Source organism: Mastigoproctus giganteus, chromosome 3 (assembly GCF_048544385.1).
Source record: "Mastigoproctus giganteus isolate SK-2022 chromosome 3, ASM4854438v1, whole genome shotgun sequence".
NCBI lineage: Eukaryota > Metazoa > Arthropoda > Arachnida > Uropygi > Thelyphonidae > Mastigoproctus > Mastigoproctus giganteus.
This window is the reverse complement of record NC_143577.1, coordinates 134,366,804-134,389,878: the sequence shown is the minus strand read 5'-3', so window position 1 is coordinate 134,389,878 and position 23,075 is coordinate 134,366,804. Positions and strand designations below refer to the sequence as shown.

General features: G+C 39.8%; 1 protein-coding gene across 3 annotated transcripts in view; it reads left to right on the top strand.

Annotated features, from left to right (window-relative positions):
- The window catches only part of LOC150088279 (atrial natriuretic peptide receptor 1), a 1,689,763-nt gene that overhangs the window by 952,948 nt on the left and 713,740 nt on the right, over positions 1 to 23,075 (top strand). For all 3 annotated transcript variants that reach the window (XM_090369441.1, XM_090369442.1, XM_090369440.1), the window contains one exon: positions 18,198 to 18,366. In XM_090369441.1, the coding sequence (XP_090225567.1) occupies positions 18,198 to 18,366 (169 nt within the window). The remainder of the gene's footprint in view (positions 1 to 18,197; positions 18,367 to 23,075) is intronic.

The following is a 23,075-nucleotide window of genomic DNA, read 5'->3' as shown; positions in this document are numbered from 1 at the left end:
TGGGCAGCATAGTTTTTTCCAGGATTTTCAGGAGTGTTAAGGAGTTAGATATCAGCCGAAAGTGCCTGGGTACAGTGAGGTTTCGAAATTTTGGATGTGGTCTGACAAGGTAGCTATTCCAGGCTTCAGGAAACTTTCTTGTGGTTAGAATTCCTTTGAAGATGGACTTGAGCGGTTGGAGGATGAACGGACTGAGGCATTTTACCATGAATTGTGGCACTATGTCGGCTCCCGCGATTGCTGTCGTTGGAAGGGAGTTTATGACTGCTGTCAGCTGGTGTGTAGAGATGGTGATGGAATGCAAGATGTCTTGGTGTAATTCATTTCAGGACATAAAAGAGAGTTTAATTGATCTGTACGCGTGATAAATCTGGTAATATTATCTAGCCATTGAGCTGTGTCAAGCTGACTAGGAAAGCTATGGGATCTGAAGCGGTATGAGATTTTCCCTTTTTGAAACTGGGCGCCCAGGTGTGCTGTTATTGCTCGTGATTTCTCCCTATTAAATTGCGCTCGTGCTCTTGAATAAGATATCCGGTCGGAAGTCTGTTGAGTTCTTTTCCAGATCTGGTGTAGCTGCTGCTTTAATAGGAAGGCCATGTGTACATTTTAATTCCACCAGGCTTTGGAGTAAGATGAGATCCTTATCTTCTTTGATGCGGAATATTGTGCAATGATGTTAATCCAGTCTGTCAGTAATGTTACAGCAAACGAGATGTCACACGTTTCAAAGACATGCCAAGGTATAACGGTGGCGGCTTGCAGGCATTTTTGGATATTAAGGAGCTTGGGACTAACGATGACGGCGGTTTGAACGTTTTTTTGGGCAGGTGGTGCCCAAGTAGAAATAATTACTTTTGCGTAGATGGGGTCTTGATCCGATTTGTAGTGCGGCTCAAGTGGTTCTTCGATCATACATGCTAAGGAGGAAAATAGCAAGTCAAGGTGGTTTTCTCCTCTAGTAGGGCAGTGATCGATTAGGTGTATATTTGCTGACTTCATGCAGTCAACAAGGATCTTCTTGTGGGCAGTGAGCTGTGGAGGGAGGTTGAAATCTCCGATGGCGATATGGTGAGCTGAGAGGTGAAAGTGGGTGATTTCCCAATTGCTGCCTCAGTAATGATATCAATTGTGGGTACCGGCGGGATATACATTACGCAGATATCTATTTTGGATGCGTTTCTGAGCAGTGTCATGCCTAGGGCTTCGAAATTCGGTGAGTCACTGTAGATAGTGTTGATCTACAGTGCAGATGCAGAAGGTTTTGGCTACCAGTAATATGATTTCTAATTCACAATTCGGCTTTAAGAAAGGCTACTCCACTGTAGATGCCATCAGAAATTTGGTTCATCTATGAAAACTACAGACAAGAAATATATGATGATTATTTTTATCGAATTTGAGGGCGCTTTCGGTACATTCTGGTGAGAGATCGCCCTCAGGTCACTTCGAAAGTCAGAATGTGATGATTTACTATATCAGGTTATTAGATCTTATTTTTCAAATAGGCAGATAAAAGTCATCTCACAACATTAGGTATTTTCAAAATTCATTTCCAGATTATGTCCACAAGGCCCCTTGGGTCTCTCCTCAGGAAATCTGTTTTAGACCAATGGTTACTAAAAGAAACTCAAATTTGAAATAAAATAGCATATCCAGACGATTTAGTGCTATGCGTACCAGGCAGGTATGACTTTTGCTCATTGGAAAGAAATCCTGAATGATTTGCTGGAATGGTCAATAATAAACAAAATTTCTTATTTCTGAGACGAAAACTAAAATGATGATCTTCAGTAATAAACTGGATTATAACAGACCTCTTAAACGTCATATCAACAATGTCCAAATTCCTTATGTTTCTAAAAATTTATTTTCAGAAACATAAGGAATTTGGATATTGTTGATATGAAGTTTAAGAGGTCTCTTAATTGATGATAAATTTTCTTTTATTCTGCACGTAAAGAACTTATCTGAAAAGATTAAGAAGTTTAGTGCCAATGTTATTAGGCTCTCAAGAGCTGAATGGGGTATAAAGCACAAAACATTGGCATTATATTATAAGGCTTAATGGGGAATAGGGGCTTAAAGGGGAACAGGTATCCTGTGTGTTATCAGACACTCAGCCTAAAACACTGATGGATCCAATATCTCTCTATTACAGAAGATTTAGGAGAAGTCCGGTTGGCCTGCCTCCCTAAAATCCACTCATGCACACCTTCTCGATGGTAAGCCCTGTTACGTCACTTAGGTGGCAATGAACGTGTAGAGTGGTTCTCTTCAAGACGCCTGGTCAGCGTGAAAATGAAAAGACCAAACCCTCCAGCACATGAAAGCACAACGAAATAAATGGCCCTCAGTCCCCAGCAGCTTTCACTCTCCCTCTTACGGCAGCGAGAGGATCAGAGTGGAAGCAGAGGGTGCTAAGAATCTCTGGGTACGACAAGGCTGCCATGCACGGAAACTGAACTTGGCCTGTTATAACGTAAGAACACTCATTGGTGAAGACAGGATATTAGAGCTGGAAAAGGAATTGGAAAATGTGAATTGGAATATCATCGGTTTGGCTGAAACAAGAAGAAGAAATGAATCACTTATAAGTCTATCAAGTGGAAATCTGCTGTACACCAATGGAAACAGTGAAAGGAGTGAAGGTGGAGTTGGGTTTCTGGTCAATAAAGATTTTAAAAACAACATTTTGGAATTCAAAAGTACATCACCAAGAGTGTCAAGACTAATACTCAAGATTTCTAAGAGATACAAGCTAAAGATTATAATGATTTATGCACCCACATCGAGCCATGATAATGAAGAGGTTGAAGAAATGTATACCGAAATTGAGAGTCTTCTAGATGAGCATAAAACCCACTACACTATTATTATGGGAGACTTCAATGCTAAGGTTGGAAAAAGACAAAACAGCTCAGAAAGGGGAACAATAGGAAATTTTGGAATTGGTGAAAGAAATGAAAGAGGAGAAAGACTTGTGGAATTTGCAGAATCTCAAGGATTGTCAGTAATGAACACTTTTTTCAAGAAAAGGGTGAACAGAAAGTGGATATGGAAGAGTCCAAATGGATTAACTACTAATGAAATCGACTTCATCCTCACTAACAGAAGATATCTGTTATACTAGACTTTATCTGTAATAACTTTATGTTTTTGTATTTGTTGTAACTTTATGTTTTTGTATCCTTACCAGTGGCTGTTTAAGGACGTATATTGTATCTGGCTCTGTATACAATGTATTTGTCTGTATTTTATGTTTTATCTTTGTATGTAATTCATGTCCTCTAGCTGCATAGCTGTAAAGGGACATTTCTTCGGAAATAAATTGATAATAATAATAATAATAATAATATATTGTGAATGATGTTACCGTCCTGAATAAGGTAAATGTTGGAAGTGATCACAGAATGGTAAGATGTACACTTGATATAAATGTAGGAAAGGAAAGGAAAAAACTGACTCGAGTAAATAATACAAAGGTCTTTGAGATAACAGAAGAGGAGAAAAAGCAGTATGTACTGGAAATTAAGAACAAGTATGAGCTTCTGCAGACTGCTGAGGACCAAGATATCGACGAGGAATATTACAACTTTTTGAAAGTGATAAAGCCCAAGAAACCTATAGGGAAAAAGAAATCCAAAGCAGAAAAAATTAGTCAAGAAACACTTGTCATGATGAACCGAAGACGACAAATGAAAAGCAAGAAAAACACTGGCAGGGAGAAAATTGAGTATACTGAGTTATGCAAAGCCATTAGAAAGAGACTCAGAGAGGACATAAGAATATTTAACACAAGAAAAGTAGAACAAGCATTAAGGGAAAACAAAGGAATTAAATCAGCAGCCATGAGCAGTAATATAGAAAGACAAATGATACTGAAACTGAAGAATAGCGATGGTGTACTTATAAACAGCAGAGAAGGCATAATTCAAATAGCAGAAGACTACTATAGAGAATTATACAAGGAGCAGGGGAATGATGCCAGCAGTGGGGAAGATAGATTGCAAAGTAGCAACACATACGACATACCCAATATTCTTCCTGATAAGGTAGAACATGCATTGAAGAAAATGAAGAACCAGAAAGCCCCGGGGGAAGATGAAGTTACTGTAGAGTTGTTAAAATTGGGAGGAAGAGACATAACACAAAAACTGGCAAGGCTCTTCACAAAGTGCATTAGAAAAGGTGTTACACCTAAGCAGTGGAATAATGCAATCATAGGTTTGCTGCATAAGATAGGAGATAAATCAGAAATTGGAAATTATAGACCAATTAGCTTGCTATCCCACATCTACAAGTTGTTCACAAGGGTCATTACTAACAGATTAGAAAGAATACTTGATGAGAATCAACCGAAAGAGCAAGCTGGCTTTAGGACAGAATTCTCAACTATGGAACACCTTCATGTAATATCACAGCTAATGGAGAAAGCAAATGAATATAAAACACCATTATGCCTGGCATTTGTGGATTTTGAAAAGGCGATTGACTCCATACAGCATAAGGCAATGTTTCGGGCACTGGAAAGACAAGGCATTGATACCCCATATATTATGATTTTGAAGAAAATATATGAGAGTGCTACCTCCTTTATTAGACTAGACAAAGACAGTAGGAAATTTAAAATTGAGAAAGGAGTTCGACAAGGAGACACAATATCTCCGAAGCTGTTTATTGCTGCCCTTGAGGAAGCTTTCAGAAGATTAGACTGGTCGCAGAAAGGAGTCAATGTGAACGGAGAATACCTAAACCATTTACGATTTGCAGATGACACTGTGGTTATTAGCCACGATCCCAACGAATTAGAGGAAAATCTTAATCAGTTATGCAGAGCTAGTAAGGATTTTGGACTAAAGATGAATATGGCTAAAACAAAAGTAATGATGAACAAGTATGCCACAGAAAGGGAAATAATGATTGAAGGAGCAGTAATTGAAAAGGTGGAGTCATATACTTATCTGGGACAAGTCATTAGCTGTAATAATGATAAATGGCTGGAAGTCAAGAGAAGAATAAATTTTGGATGGATAGCATTCAGGAAATATAGTCACATACTGAAGAGCAATATCCCAGTTTGTCTGAAACGTAAAATAATGAATCAATGTATACTCCCCACCATGACTTATGGAAGTGAAACTTGGGCACTCACCAAAAGAATGGAAGAGAAGCTAAGAACTACACAGAGAAGAATGGAACGAATTATATTGGGAATCAGACTGCTAGATAAGAAGAGAAACACATGGATTAGGCAGCAAACTCAAGTAAAGGACATTCTGATCAAAACTAAAGAAATAAAATGGTCTTGGGCGGGACACATAGCTCGAAGACATGATGACAGATGGACTAAGAAAATAACAGAATGGTATCCAAGAGGAGCTAGAAGAAAACCTGGAAGACAAAAGCGGAGATGGATAGATGAAATTCATGAGTTTGTGGGTAGTACATGGATCGCCAGTGCTCAAAACAGAAGGAACTGGAAAGTTGCTGGAGAGGCCTCCATCCTGCAGTGGATTGAAAATGGCTGATGATGATGATGATGATATTATAAGGCTATATGTTTGCCAATTGTAGTATATGCGGCTGCCATATGGTTTCCTAGGGTTACTCACGTCACAGTGAAGGCCAAACGTTTAACATTGCAGAGAAAGATGATATTGGCAACACACAGATGCTGCAGAACAACATCACCCAATGCATTACAAGTGATCTCAGGTTGTATTCCAATTGACCTTTATGTGGCATACCAAAGCATGATTTCTAACTTAAAGGTTTGGCAACTCACATCCTCGACATTGAAAGTAATCCGGCAGAAGAAAATTAATCTTTGGACAAAATTCACTGAGAAGTGGAAATACAGATGGCAATCCAGTGAAACAAAACACCAGGGAGTTCACTTAAGTTTTAACATTTACTGTAAATAAGAAAGTTATAGTATGGTTTTATCCTACAATGACAACGTCATATTTATTTACTGGACATGGCTCACTGCATGGTAAATTGGGTAAATTTATACTTGAACCTGACCCTTTGAATTTTTTTCGGCAGTAGAAGATTGGAGGCGTGTTTTGCTTTATTGCCCGGCTTATGACGACTTCAGACAATAATTATACTATTTAACAGCACTCAACGTATTAGGACTGATAACCTCGACATTTTGATTCAAGATGCCAAGAACTTTGCAGCATTCCAAGCTTTTTCTGACAGGTGTTTAAAAGAAGATGCACCTTGTTTACAATTCTAGAAGTGGACAGTAGACTGATGTGTTCATGGACTTATATTTCTACCTTACTAGGTCAAGCAGCTGTTAATTTAGAAACTAAATGTTGTGTTCTTATATTAGTAATAATATAGAATGTATATAATAACTATACACAGAAAATATTTTTCTTTTATTATTTATTTATTTTTTCCCTTCGGTTGGGCAGCCTGTGACTCCTGTCCTTTGTTATTGCACTCCTTACACTGGACGACAAATTGGTGTAGCAGCACTAGATAATAGAACCAGGCACAACTCGTCATGCTTAGAAATGGGCAGTGACTGACTGACTGACTGGGTGTTGATCGCTGTAGAATGTTGACATCAGAGTTACTTTTTCAACACAGATTTTGCAAGGTGGTGTTTGACTAAACGTCTAGGTTCCACCCAAAACAAGTACACGCACATACATACATACATAGTATATCTTTTATTGCTTGAAAGTAAAGCTGTATGATTAAAATAGTTTCTTATGCAGAATGCGATGATTGTAAATAGAAAGTGTTTGTATCTATGTATATTTGTATATATGTAATAAAAATGTATCCAAATAAAAAAAAAAAGATAAGTGTTGATCAATTTGAAGGCCGCGTCTTTGAAGAACATATCAACACCACCTCCCCTTCTATTCCTCCTTGAGTTGGACTCTACCGCATAGCCTGCTGGTGTAGCTATCACTATGTTCTGTTGCTCATGCTCAAGACATGTTTCGGATATAGCTAAAATATCGAATTCGCCTGCTAGCAGGATTTTCTCCGTAGTCTCCATTTTATTTCGCAAGCTCCTAATATTCTGATACATTACACTTACGGTGTCAGAGCGGTGACCTTGAATTTAATTTTTGGACCTCGAAAGAGGAAGTTCCACATGACGTCGTGGGTTCCACATTGTGATCTCTGTTGGGATCGGCCAGCGTAGCTTGTCGTGCTTGCGCAGAGAATTTGGGCTTTGTGGTAAAATTGGATGGTAGTCTACTGCAATGTTATAACCTACTATCTTCTTTTGTGCATGGCATAAGGGGCGCGACCAATTTAGAGCCTGGATCTTGAGTCATTTTCCATTTAGTCGAGTGTCGAATGTGTGCTCCGCGATGTTTCTCCTTATGACGCTGTTGCTTGGGTAGAACGGTCGGACAACAACACCAATCGGCCAGGCAGAGGGTTTACTGATAGCTTCGACGGACGTTGCTTCACAGGATAGCTTGAATGAAGCGTAATTATTGCTCTTGGAAGGTAGCTTAGTGACTTCCGCACTGACGTAGAGTGCTTGAAGGAGGACGTTAGCTACTTGTTCAGGAGTTGTTAGGGGATGCAGCCTCGAAATGAAAATATTCTTACATGTTCTTGCGATGTGGCGTCATGGCTCTGAGCCTAGAAAAATTTGACGTGGCTGTTACACATGCATTTTTCATTCGTGCACCTGGTTCGTGTGACTGTTTGACCCTTGGTGATGGAGTATTTTGAGTAGAATGGGGCTGAGATCTACCCACAATCCCTGCCCATGTTGTTCTGATGGCATTTTTATTAGGAGGAATTTCAGCGCCGTGAGCTAGCGGTTCTGCATGATGGCCGATGTCACTTCTTGGTGCAATTCTCGTGTGTACTGATGGCATAATTTTTGGACTTTCTTCACAACTGCATGAATTGACTAACGAGTCATGCACGTGTGAGGCACTCGTGATGGCTGTGCTACGGCTGGTTGGAAGGGACATGGAATCTCACTCGGTGAAATTTTTACCTTTTCATTTGATGTGTCAGTTGAGGACCACATTGCAGGTATATTATTTGCCTTTTGCATGGGAATGCGATATTTTCTCTGTGTACTGATGGATTTCTGCAGCTTTTCTACTGCACTGTGAGTCAGGAATAGAATGACGTATGCTCCGTTTCACATCCTCGCTAATTTTGCTAGAGAAAAGCTCGTAACACTTATCGTAGAATGTATCAAACTCTGATTGTACACGTTTTAGTAGCGCAGCCTTGAAGTTACTCAATATTGGCAACAGGACCTCATCAGTTATATGAGGTTAGGTCGAACAGGAGGGTTTTTATTTCTCAGCGCTATTGAATACTGCCTATTCGTGTCCGCTGTGACTTCCGCATCAGGGTGCATGCTGACACTCCTTGCCGTCCAGATCGACGCGGCAGCCTCGTGTGCGTGGGTCCATTCAGTCGGTGAGGAAGTGCTGATGTCAGAGGTGGGACTGAGATCGTGCTGGGTTCCGATGGTGCGGTTGGCCGTGGGGATCTCTTTAGAGTTACTGGTTTCACTGGGAGTATCCTCAGAGTCAATTAGTGCGAGGAACAGAATGGCACTTTCAGTATCAGTGGTCGATGTAGCTGGCTGTGTGCCCTCCGGTTTCTGAGCTCGATTCGCGTCTTGAGACGTTGAACCGGGTTTCTCCGGTGAGATTTCAGATTTCCTTGGGGATATCTTCCAGCAGTGAGCACAAACGTAACGCTCTTTAGTTGTAGTTGACTTTGGCATTTTAAAGATTTGTGACAGTCCAGAGCAGTTTCCGCACAAGGAGCGGCTGCAGTCACTATTGCATATTAGTATGTGTTTGACCTTCTTCAGGCAGGCCTGACAAGTGTGTACATTGTTCGGAAGGGGGGGGGGGGGCAGAACTTGAAGACACATTTACTTCATTATATTGTTTACAAGGTAATGGATTGAGGAAGCACAATCCTACGCTATAGCAGTACAGGAGGGGCACTATTCCGCAGTCTATAAGCGTAATTCAGGCATGGTGGCAGTATGTTGTCACGTGGTCACTCTCTCCAAATCTATGAAAATGGCGCTTTTAATGTCAGACCCATTGTCGTTAGCATTGGATAAAAAACGCAATTAGAATCTCACTTCTACCGAAAGAAAGTTCAAAAAAAAAAAAAAAAAACTCACCAAGGTGTTCTAATTCCTTAATTAGTTTGATCCAACACAAATCCAGAGTTTGGAACTAACTTTAAACTATTAAACCAGGCCACACACGTACACAGGTAAAAGCGGCCATTTTAGGCATATCGATCACGACCATAGTGTAAAGTGTAAAGCGTATTCGTGTCTGACGGCACGAGGGGTTTCCCCCATCTCTATGTTGTTTTCAATGTGGGTGTTACCGTTCACTGCAAAGGCCAGAGATTTAAAAGTGTATGGATTTTGTAAGTGTAGCGTTATGTATCGTTGTTTTTGTGGTCATTTAGCCGCTATACCCCTGCTGGGGTCCAAAGTTGCCCACACCTGGCCTCGTAGAGGCAGAATAGGTACACAGTAATTTGAAATTTTCAGTCTGGCAGGCCCTCCCACCTAGTTTCCTGGGATTTTAGTGGCCAGGGCTTTAAAAAAAGCACTGTAGGGGTAAGCACTATGTTCTGTAAAGCCTAAAACTTTGCGTAGTTAATTTAATTTAGATATTGTTAGAGTTTTAAACTGTGGGACATGTGCTGGCGTACAGATAGAGTGGCGGAGAACGGAAGGCGTCGCACTTGAGGTGCGGTCTCATCCATTTGTAGATGGAGTCATCTTCATCTGTGTGGACTATTGTGGTAGTGAGGAGGCCTGGGAGGTTCTTTGTCATAATGTTGGTGCCCCCCATCTGCTTGTCACTTGAGAGTGGGTGGAGGTCAGAATTCTGATATAGCTCAATGAAACACAAAGTTCAGTGAGAGTCAGTCTTGTAGTGGCTAAATGGGACCTTTGTCCTTTCAGTTCATTGGTGTTTTGTCAACGAGGTGGGTGCACTTAAACCTTAGTCATTGGGTTTGTAGTTCTACTTTGTGGCTCCCTGCGTCATCAGGTAGCACCTTCTGTCAGCTCCATGATTCTTTCTCCTTTATTTGACTGTGTCCATCCGTGAGCTGGTAGCGCGTTCTGCATGTTGTTTTATGGGACCGCTCGTTGTCTTCTTGCTAATAGTTTTTGTGCATATCTGCTGTGCCCATGTATCGTCATTTATTTTTGTGCCCATGTATCGTCAAGTTCCATACGAGCCAAAAATCGTAGAGCAAAGTCTATTCGTTGTTGCTAATCATAAAACTTTAGTTCTTGCACTACGTGAATCTTGTACGAGAACCAGCGTAAAATTATTCGAAGCTCTTTACGTACAATAGACTAAGGAAGGTTCAAATCTCTTACCCATCTCTGGCATTACTAACTGGTAGTGTTTCGCATTCTGACGATTGCAACCGTCACTTCATCCAATACCTCCGTTCCCATAGGTGTTTGTCCCCTGCCTGGAATTAGTAGTAGTAGTAGTGACATGTGATTCAAGAAAGCAAGTGTACGAGCTTATGCAGCATCAGCCAAAAAAAAAAAAAAAAAAAAAAATCACACCTTTCCCACCAAATACCTTTCCAGTTACTCCTTAAATTTATTCAAACTATCAACTGCCACAACGACAGCTGGAAGTTTGTTCCAGAAATTAACCACCGGCTGGCTAAAGGCAAATTTCCGAACATTTATTCTACATCTGTCTTTCCTTAATTTGAATTTATGCCCCCTTAGGTTCGTAATCTGAAAAAGTGGAAGGATCCCATCAGAATTCAGCGTGCTCAACCCATTCAAAAGGCCTTATACACCACGATCAGATCACCGCGCAGGTGCCTTGTCTCCAGTCACTGCAATTTGCAGAACTTTACCCTCTCTTGGTAAGAGGATCCCTTCACTTCCATCACAAATCTTGTTGCCTTCTCTGTACACGCTCAAGCAAATCGACATCCTTCCTAAAATGACGCCTCCAGACCTGTACTCAGAACTCAAGGCGTGGCCTGATCTTTGCCTTATACAGAGAGACAATCACCTCCTTTTCCCTGCTAGCAAAATTGCTATATATCATCGACAAAACCACATGACCTGCCCTGGCAGCCTGTCTGCATTGCTCAGGAATCTCCATATCTGACCGCACAATTACTCCCAGGTTTTTTTCATTTTCTACCGCCTTAAGTGTAGTACCACACAGTTGATACTTTTCTCTCGGGTTACTTTTTTTTTTTTTTTATGAAAACCCCAAACACTAGAGGTATTAGAACATATAGTACTTAGTACAGTATTTGGGGTGGACGTTGAAAAGACGAAGGAAGACTAGATTTGAACTTCTGTAGACTGTAAATTTCAGGAAATACATATGAAGGAAGGTTGTTCCAGAAAACGGCAGTTGAAAAGTTGGTTCTCTGAGTTTGAAGTTGGACAGTAAATGGATGTTGGCTGCACGTGTTCGGACTGTTTTGAAAGAGAGCAGGAATTATAGAAGCCAATTCAGAAGAACAGTGCCCATGGAAGTATCTATAGAAAATGCATGCAGCAGAAACAGTACATATATGAGACAGGAAGTAGACAGACACAGCTAGAGAGGAGTCGATAATTAAACTAACTGCCCTCTTCTGAATGGAATCTATAAGCTCGAGAGAGGTTTTGGGGGCAACGCCCCAGATGTGGGAACAATATTCCATGGCACGGCGGATTTGCGATTTGTACAGAGTGAACTGCTGTATGGAAGAAAAGTAACAGCGAAAGCCAAAGAGAAAACCAAGTTTTTTAGATGCAGAGGAAGCAATATTTGTAATGTGCTTGGGCCAAGAGAGATTAGAAGTCAGGGTAATCCCCAAAAGAGATATATCATCTTGCCTAGAAATCAGTCTCACCAAAGATAAGCATAAGAGCAGAAGAATCCTTTTTGCGAGATTTTTTTTTTATGTGAACCCCAAACACGAGAGGTATTAGAACCTATAGTACTTAGTACCGTGCTTGGGTTGGAGGTTGAGAAGACGAAAGAAGATATTTGTTGATATTGGACTTGAATTTCTGTATATCGTAATTTTCAGGAAATACGTATGAAGGAAGGTTGTTCCAGAAAAGGGCAGTTGAATGAATAAACGAGGAAGATGAAAAGTTGGTTCTGTGGGTTTGAAGTTGGACATGAAATGGATGTTGGCTGATGGCGGCATGCTCGGACTGTTTTGAAAGAGAAATTGCGGGAATTATAGAAGCCAATTCAGAAGAACAGTGCCCATGGAAGTATCTCTAGAAAAGGCACGCTGCAGAAACAGTACGTCTATGAGACGGCGAGTGGAGAGAGACTCTGTTAGAGATGAATCATTAATTAACCTAACTGCCCTCTTCTGAATGGAATCAAGAAGCCTGAGAGAGGTTTTGGGGGCGCTACCCCAGATGTTGGAACAATATACCATGGCAAGGCGGATTTGCGATTTATACAGAGTGAGCAGCTGTTTGGAAGAAAAGTAACACCGAGAGCGAAAGTGAAAACCAAGTTTTTTTTATGCAGAGGAAGCAATATTTGTAATATGCTTTTGCCAAGAGAGATTTGAAGTCAGGGTAATTCCTAAAAGAGATTTTGCCGAGAAATCGGAGTATCATTAAAGATAAGCATAAGAGCAGAAGAATCCTTTTTGCGAGATATAAGACAAGACTGAGTTTTAGAAGGGTTGAAATCAACAAAATTGTCTTTTCACCAATGGACAATTTTTTTTTTTTTTTTTTTTTATCACAACCCCAAACACGAAAGGCACCAAAACCTATAGTACTTAGTACCGTGCATGGGTGAAAGGAGACGTATGGGGGGGAGGGGGATGCCGGAAACTTTGCTCTAGAGACTAAACATGAGTTTCACCAATTCAAGCTTCCAATACGCAAAGTGTTGGTATTTCACCGGTTGATGAAAGTCATCTACCACCTGAAAATATCTGAAGACCGGCATTTAACGAATTGATAGCAGATTTTCGAGAAGTTGAAGCTGATTGAGCAGGACAAGGTTTCTCAAAATGGAAATTGGAATTCAATGTGCTATCATCGGCAAAACTGTGGATAGGATTTCCAGTCAATGGAAGAAGGTCATTAATATACAAGAGGAAAAGAGTGGGGGAGAAAGAAGTGAACCTCGGGAGACACAGGCATTAGTGGAGAAGTTAGAAGACAGACAGCCATCTACCATCACCTTCAATGAGCGATCAGAGAGAAAACTGGATAACCAATTACTAAAAACAGTTGGCAAACCAGAAGATGGAAGCTTGTTTAGAACACTTTTATGCCAAACACGATCAAAAGCCTTTGAGATGTCAAGAGCAACTACTTGTGTTTCACCAAAACGTTCCATTGAGTTAGTCCATAAATGGGTAACAAAAGCCAGAATATCACCAGTGGATCGACACTGACGGAATCCATACTGGCGATCGTTGATCAGATGGAAGGTTTCTAGGTAGTTTAAGAGTTGGCGGTTAATTGATTTCTCCATTACTTTAGAAAGCGTAGAAGTAATTGCAATCGGACGAAAATTGGATGGGAAGGAATTTGTCACCCTTTTTTTGGAACTGGCTGGATATGAGCAAATTTCCAAGCAGAAGGAAACACCTTTGGCATAAGAAAGTGAAAAAAGGCGGCAAAGAATAGGAGTAAGTTCAGGAGCACAGGTTTTGAGAACAAGTGGAGAAATACCATCAGGAGCTGGCGCTTTCTTAGCATCAAGATTCATCAAAATTCTTCTGATATCCTTTTGACGGAAGACCACAGGAGGCAATGAATCGAACGTGTTGGGAATGGTGGGAGGTGTTTTAACGAGATCATAAATACATGAGTTGGAAGAAAAATGGGATGCTAGCAGGTCAGCTTTATCCTTGGCTGAAGTGACCATTTGGTTTGGACAGAGGTGGTAGCAGAAATGGGCAAAAATTGCGGCCAATAGCTTTGGCAAGAGACCAGAATGCTCGGCTTCCATTAGGGCAAGAAGCAAGTTTAGCAAGTTTTCTACTCTTAGCCTGTTCAAACTCTAGTTTGGACTAATTAATAACTGCTTTACAATTGTTGCGAGCTTTGGTGTAGGCAGAAAATTAAACTGAAGAATTAGAAACAAGCCAATTACGATATACAACATTCTTCTCTTGAACAGCCTTAGCACATATATTGAAAAACCAAGGATTAGATAAAGGAGGAGATTTTAAAGTAGAGTGTGGGATAAAGGATTCCATTCCTGCAAGAATAATTTCACTGACACGATTTGAGCAAACGTTGACATCAGAAGTTTTGAAACAGTAATCCGACCAGGGAAAAGAAGAAAAGAAGTCTCGCAGGTCATTCCATTTTGCATTGTTGTAATGCCAAACAACACGATGTTGGGAATAGCCATGAGATAAAAGTTACATTTGAGACAGACAATCACCTAGTTGTGATCTGAAGTGCCTAAAGGACCTCTCACTTCGACTGTGTACTTAGAAGGGTTGTTTGCGAGAATAATTTCTAGCGTATTGGCTGTAGGATTAGGATTGTCCGGTATTCTTGTAGGTAAACGAACAATCTGTGCTAGGTCATTAGTAATTGCAAAAGACTCAGCATCTCGACCTTCTGGGTCGGTGTGACTAGAAAACGGAAGGCATCTGGAGTTGTGAACATTAAAATTACCAAGAAAAATTTCCTCACAGTTAGGAAAGTTGGACTGGAAAAAGTGAAGTTGCAAAGAGAGGAAGTCAAAGAGCTCCAAGTGATTAGTGGAGTTGGGAGAACGGTGGAGACAACAGATGAATTTGACACAATGAGGTAGAGAGATTTTAAGCCAGAGAAGATCAAAGAGAGGAGATTCCAAATTGCCAATTCTCTGATAGGAAATATCACAAGGGACATAAGCACAAATACCACCTTCGAGGCGAAAGGAATCATACAGCCAATAATTTGGGCATCTGAGATGAGCAGTAGTGGAGTAATCCGATAACTGAGATTCTGTCAGGAAAAGTAGATGCGGTTTGGCAGAATGCAAGTGGAAATGGACATAACTGAGATTAGAATTGAGACCACGTATATCTGTGAAATGAATTAGGAAGTTCTTTGGAGGTTTAAATCTTTTCGCAGATAAGCTTGCTCTATTAGTTTGACAATTCATGTTGTATTCAATAGTAAGAAAAAGTGAGTGGGACATGCTGTATGAAGTAATGAAATTTTTGGATATGGCGTACACCTGGTAAGAATATACCCAGATCCTTGACATAACGTGGCCTCCACAATGCTCCCCGCATACACACTACTCGGACTCCCTCCAGTCACTATCTTGCAGAGTAGAGGTAGCAAGATTGTACACTAGCTGATCCTGAAGCCTCCTAGAGAGTTACCAATAGGTTTAGTCTGGTGTACTAACTAGCGGCCGGCCTGCGAACACCGTTTTAGAGCTGTACCATCGGAATATAAGGAATATTGGATCTCGCCACGCCGTTCATCATAACCTCAAAAGTCATTAATCATACTGCATGATGGAAGAGATAGGGAAGGGTTGACCGGAACTTAGCTCTAGAGACTAAACATGGGTTCCACCACTTCAAGCCTCCAATAAGCAAAGTGGTGGTAATTCAACGGTTGATGAGCGTCATCTACCACATATTAAACTCTTCTACCCATATGCAGTACTTTGCATTTGTGAAGGTTAAACTTCAGTTGCCACTTCTTAGCCCATCTGCCCAATTTTCTAAATCCTGTTGCAGTAGCACACTTCCTGCATTACTGTCATTAACAACCTTGCCAACCTTTGTATCATCTGCAAACTTCGACACTAAGCCTGATATACCTTCATCAATATCATTGATGAAGGTATATCATTGATGAAGATATATCAATAAATATACAAAACAACAGTGGACCCAACACCGAACCCTGTGGGACTCCACTAATAACATTACTCCACGAAGAGCAGCACCCATTAATTACCACCCTCTGTCTTCTGCCACTTAACCATCCTTTTATTCATTGTAGCAACTTACCCTTAATACCATTGTGCTCCAATTTGTAAAATAGTCTTCCATGCGCAACAGTGTCAAAAGCTTTCCTGAAATCCAAATTTATGATATCAAAATTATATTTTGCATCCAGTTCCTTTGTAACCACATCATAATAACCAATCAAATTTGTCAGACAAGACTTTCCCTTAACAAACCCATGCTGTGTCTGAATTATTGCTGCAGTCTTCTCTAGATGATCCTGCAATGCATCTTTAACCAGTGACTTCATATTTTAACAGGAACAGAAGTTAAACTAACTGGTCTGTAATTACTAGTGTCACCCTTCGATCCCTACCTTTGTGAATTGGGGCTACATTTGCACATCTCCAGTCCGTGAGAACCTCCCTTGAGTCCAAGGATGCTCTCATAATTATGGACGCCGCCTCCGTAGCCAGGTGGGAAGGAGCAGCAGTGCGTAACACACGCTTCTTGATTAGACCGATGTTCGAGCCCGTCACCACCAAATACGGAGGATGCGCAAAGGTCAGGAATGACCATTACATATTCCCGGAGCAATATAGCCTTAGTTGCTAATGCTCCTAAAAACTAAAATAATGGGCCGCACGCGCGCTACACTGAAGGAATCAGCGTGCTCATCGCTGTCCGGAAGGACTACGTAACCCCATCAACCTCCTTCGTGATGGGGATAGGGGCTTGTAATTGTTCCCCTTGAACGAGGATGTCCGGGGCCGCACGCGCGCTACACTAATGCTAATAACAACAAAAATAATTATGGCTAAGGGTTTACAATTGCACATAACTCCCCGCTTCAAATTTCTTTATTAGGTTTCGAAACCCCACTGACAAGGTCGAAGGTCCTTTACGCAAACCTTTAAGTTTCCGATATTCACGTAGTGCTGCATTAGCGTTACTATTATTCTGGTAGAAATGTTTTACTAAAAGAGCACGTTCGTTTTTTGTAAGATCCATAATGTTTATTAACGGTGGCGTTTCCCTTTCTGCTTTTATCTAACAGGATATTATTTGCCCGAGCAGCGTATCTTGAAGTAAATGACAACTTTTACATATGTGCAGCGCCGTTTTTCACCTGGTAGCAGAAATTTTGAAAATGTTTGTTTTCTACAAATCGCTTCCCATATCCTATATGACATACCCACCGATTTCCACAGCGCTAACTTTAACCGTTTTGACACTAGAGTCTCCTGATTAGGGTAAAGGAAGGAGGTTCACTCTCAATGTTGAGTTCGTAAAACTAATAACTCACCAGATATAGGATGCACGGGTTGAGGAAAGCAGAAAGTTAAATGAAGCAGAGATAATTAGATGGACGGCCTCGGTTGTTTGTTTTATTGAACATCAAGAAGCCACCTCCTTCCTTTACCCAACTTTTATCTGCTGAACAAAGTTTTAGCCTCTGTTTATTGCTACGTTTGCTACCTGTCCTGGGCAGTGTCCATGTATTTAATTGGCGGTTATGTTTAAATAAACCATACTTAATAATTTATGGATTTATAAACCATACTTTATAAAAACGTATTATATATATATATATGTTACATTTGTTACACTTGCCTCGCTGTTACAAAACTGGAAAAAAAAAAAAAAAAAAAAAAAAACTGAGGATAGTTCACTGTAGAAAACGAGACTTATTTTTACATTATGTAAATTGATGAACAACGTCTTGAAACGAAATGCAATTTTATGCAAAATTACATTTCAGTATACTTTGTAAAATAATAATAGAAGCTTGCCTCAATATATTACGGAGAACACACACTTGTTGATTCTGGAGCGTACAATACGCTCCAGACTCAATAAGAGTTTAAAAATGAATTAAATGGTATGAACCAGAGCATTAATGCTGAATACATTCTACATTGATATCAATATTTGAAAAATAATAAGAGAAGCTTACCTCAATACAATACGTAGAACACTTTTCATACGGAAGTGTTCTACGTATTATATTGAGGTAAACTTCTCATATCATTTTACAAATATTGATATCAACGTAGAACGTATTGAGCATTACAGCTCTGGTTCATAGTATCTATTTCAGTATACTGAACCTTGAATAAATTTAAGCAGTTTAGTGTTAAGCCTATGTTAAGTAAAAAGTGTCACAATACTTCTGTTTTAGTAGTCTATTGTTTTATAAAATGTCTCTATATATTATTGAATTATGTTTTTTTTTTTTTTTTTTTTTATAGAAATTGTAGATAACGTGAAAAACAGCCAGAAGCCTCCATTCAGACCACTGTTGGAAAAGGATGCGTGTGATGATGAAGTAATACAAATGATTAGAAAATGCTGGACTGAAGATCCAACAGAAAGACCTGACTTTCATGCTTTAAAATCAATAATTCGCCGCCTAAACAAGTAGGTATGCTCTTAGTAATTTCATATTTTTTTTGTTATTTACATTATTTGCAGCACATTTTAAAAGCTAAATAATATATAAAATGTGAAACAGACTTTTCCTTTTCCATTATTCCCTCTAAAATAAGAATTAAAGTGAATGAATTTGTAATTGCAACATATATTGCTCAGCACAGCATATGATGGATTTTATGACATATTTGAAATTATAAGGAATTGTATTTATATAATATGGATGTTTACTCAGTGTAGTGAGAAATAACTTCAGTAGAGGGAAGATGATAGTCATAGTATGTTATAGGACAAACGTCCCTGGAGAGTGTGACAAAATATTTCTAAGTAATTTGATGGGCTAGCAAATGCGAGTATCTCATTATGGACTATTTTAACCAACTTCTTACAGACTTGAATACCTAAATTTGAAATCAATCGAATTAGAATGTTTTTACTTATCCAGCATGCATCTCACTGATGAGCCTATCTTGAATGAAAACAACCAGTGACCAGCGTTCACAATACTGTATATGGATTATATCTAAAGAAAACTACCGGTATGTAGTAAAGGCAACAGGTTCAATTTCAAGAAATGGGATTTCTATATATATTTTTTTATTTTTTATTTATTTATTTTTATTTATTTTATTTTATTATTATTATTTTTTTATTTTTTATTTTATTTTTTATTTACTTTTTATTTTTATTTTTATTTATTTATTTATTTTTATTTTTTTTAGGTCCTAGCCACTGAAATCTCAGGAAAATAGGTGGTAGGACCTGTCAGAGCAAACTATAAGGGAACACCTGGCTGGCCTCCACGTGGCGGAGTACGTAAACGACAGGTCCCGTCTGGGGCCTGGCGGCTAACAAGCCAGAGGAACAAGGGGCACAACATATTACACAATACATGATCCACACACTTTTAAACCTCTGGCCTTGACAGCGTACTGTCCTCGATACAAAGAACATACGCGGAGATTGGGTAAATCCCTGGTGCTGTTAGACCCAAAAAATACTCTGTACTCTGTACTCTGTGCAACGGAATAAGATTTATAAAAAGATTTAGCATTTATAATAAGAACTTAACAAGAGGAAGAGTCTTATTTATAATAAGATTCTTTCTCTTGTTAAGTTCTGCAAATTGCAGCGTCTGGAGACTAGACACCTGCGAGGTGATCTAATTGAGGTGTATACGGCCTTGAACGGTTAGAACAAGCTGAATGCTGATGGGATTCTTCCTTTTCTTCAGATTGCTCACCTGAGTGAAGATAAATTCAAATTGAGGAAAGACAATGGGAGAATAGATGTGCGGAAATTTTCCTTTAATCAGAGGGTGGTTGGTAGTTGGAACAAACTTCCATCTGTCGGAGTGGAGGTAGAAAACTTAAACAATTTCAAGGCTGAAATTGACCAGCATTTGGAGTGAGTGGTGAAATGGGAAGGTGTTATTTATATATTTTTTGGCTGAGTCTATATTAGCTTGTTGTCTTTCATCATATGCCTTTATTAATGCTAATGCCGATGCTAAGATTAGGTGGATTGATCGTTTATATGGTATCAGAAACAAATCGACTATGAGAAATGTTCAAGATATCCTAGAAGCCACAAACATATTCATGCCAGTGGCCAAATTCTATAAACATTGCATGCGAAAATGGATGGAGATGAGGTAAAGAGCTTTATTGAATACAATAAGCAAGGAAAGAACGACTGCAGATAATCACACTATAAAGCAGTGTTTGTACCTGCAATCACGTATGGCTCCAGTCTCTGGTTTCACAGAGCTGCCACAGTGGCGGGCAGCAGGAAACTGAACATCATTCAGTGGCTGATCGTTCTAATGGGCTCCAAGGCGTGCTTGGTGCCCATCACCACCAGTACCCATGCTCTGCAGTTAATTACTGGTTTCCTGCACCTGGACCTCGAGGTCGCTAGTGCTGGAATTCTATATCTGCTTGGAAGAGGACATTCCACCATCTTCCATGGCTTCACCTTCACCCAACCAATGCACGATCCCAGGAAAAAAACAGGCTCAATTACTATCTCCAACAAATATTGCAGACAAGGTGGTCTGAATCCACTAAGGGAGCCATCACCCGGAAATTTCTCCCATACATTGCTAAGACATACCCCACATCGCCTCCTTGGTTCTCCCCACGCCTTTTAATGACCTACCTCTTCACTGGCCATGGCCCTTTCCGCAGCAAGTTGAATCTGCTTCGGATCTCTGACAACCCACTATGTGCCTGTGGTGCCCAGGAGACCTAGTACCACCTGATACATGACTGCATGATATAGGAGGATCTAAGATCTAGACTTATAATTCAGCTGCATTTCACCCGAAAGGGGAAGGAGCAATGTGGACATGTGTGGATATATGTAAACGGCAGCACCTAGCACGTTTGTTCAACACCGCTTCGTATCTCTCTGAAGAACAGCATCACTACAAATGGACCAAATATGTGTGTGACGTCGGTTTGCGTCTGTGTACATGATTCTGAGTACTCGTCCACACCACGGGAAGGTGGGCCAGTTCATGTAAAGCACGTACTGTCTCAAGAGAGACTCTGCCCACCTGATGTTACCAGAAGGTAGGCTAGAATCCTCTGGAGGCCCATTCCAGAGGGGGAAAAAAAGGAAACGATCGCCCATGGTGCTGGATATGGAACTGAAATGAATAAAAATGAAGCAGAAGAAAATAAAATAAAACATGTATAAAAAAAAATAAATAAATAAAAATAAAACATGTAGAAATAAAAATAAAAATAAATAAATAATAATAAATAAATAAATAAATAAATAATAAATAAATAAATAAATAAATATAAATAAATAATAATTAATAAATAAATAAATAATACCATTTACAACCTTGTGAATCATTCTCCAGAACTGTATGCATCGCATTCGTGTATCTGGAGTAGCTCGGTAATCTGAATTTTGTTGCAAGATGCCACAAGATACCGATAGCAACAACGCCCAAATAAACACTGCTCCGCCGGAAACAGCAGGCAATACTCCATTGGAAACTGTGCAGCTTCAATATACAGAGGAAACGAATCGCACACCCAAGCGAAAAAATAATAAAAAACAGGTCGTCGAACAGAGAAACACAGAGACAAGAAGCTAGCTAGGGTCAAGAGGAAGTCAGAATATCCTCTTCTCTCAAGCAGAAAATACCGACGATATAAAGTTGGACGAAAACATAGATTTGCTAGATCCGACTCTCCCAGAGGGGACGGTACTGAAAAAGACTCTCGCCCTCAGAACAACGTTAGAGAACCTTCTCAGAGATACTAGTAACAGAATAACTACTGGACTTCGAGGGAAAACTCGTGTCCATCTGGAGACAGTCCTATTCCAAACCAACCCAGAGTGTGAAACAACTAAAGTGAAACTGGAGGCCTTCCAATCCGTGGGAGCAGACCAAATGGCACAGCGCGCTCCCTCGTATGCTCAAGCGCTGAGGAACTGACCGATTGCTGACCCAACTCCAACTGCGACTACAGCGATGAAACGTAGGACCATCCTGCCAACACCACATTTGCTAACACTTCGCCCGACCTCCACAGACGAAAACAATACCAGCGACCAGGTCAAAATAAATAAATAATAATAAATTTTCATTTATTGCAACTATAGCAAGCCCATCACAGCACTAGGTTAGGGGTTCAGTACAAAGGAGACAAATATATATATATATATATATATACATATAAAATACATAGGATATTCTTTATATACGTTAACAACGAATATGAATTATAATGATGAAAAATGTATATAGCAGAACATCACATTTGGCTCTCGGATGTAGTTACTGGGTTGCAGGCAGGCAGTTGTTTGTGTTTCTCATAATTTGTTTGGAAATGAGCCTCCTGTAAGCTTCAGAGTTCAGCAACATCTTACAATCAATGTCGTGATAATTTATAAGGTGAAAGGATGCATTGGGGAACATCTTGTCCATTTGTTTTAGTCTGGAGAGTTTGGATTTGAATTGTTGTTGGTTTCTTGAGTTTTCTCTGTTGGTAGGAGTTATTATGCCTGCTAGGTTTGGTGAATTGGTTGCAGAGGTAATTAACTTTGCAAGAAGCATGACTCCAGACTCATTGATCATCTGTAGCAGAGGCTTTGTTTTTAAGTTTTTATAAAGCTGTCGCCTGGATATCGTAAGGGGAAAACGAAGTTTATTGTTCAGCCATCTAAGAACCCGATACTCTAGGGCAAGAAAGTTTTTTTACGGTAACTTGAGGAGCACCAGACCAGATTTTGGAGGCATAAGACAGAATGGGAAAAATGCATCTCTGAACATGGTTTATGACTGTTTTTCTATTTTGAATCGCCGATGTTTCTTGCTTGATCAGCCATTTTGATTTTTGAATTTTGTTGGCAACATATATATACATAGTGAGAATTAATTGAAAGATTTTTGTTAAAAACAACTCCTAGGTCTTTATGAGCATATAAGTTGGGAATTGAAACATTTGTAATTTTAATGTCTATGTGGTTTGGTTGTTTCTGTAAGGAATAAGTTATTTGAGCAGATTTGTTTGTATATATAGTCAGATTGAGATTCTTCAGATACTTGATGATTCTGTACATCTGTAAATTCGCATCGTATATCACATATAACACTGGAGAGAACACCTCCTTGAGGAATGCCTGTTGTGGTTGTGACGAGAATATTATCAGTATTAGTGGGGAAGAAGAGA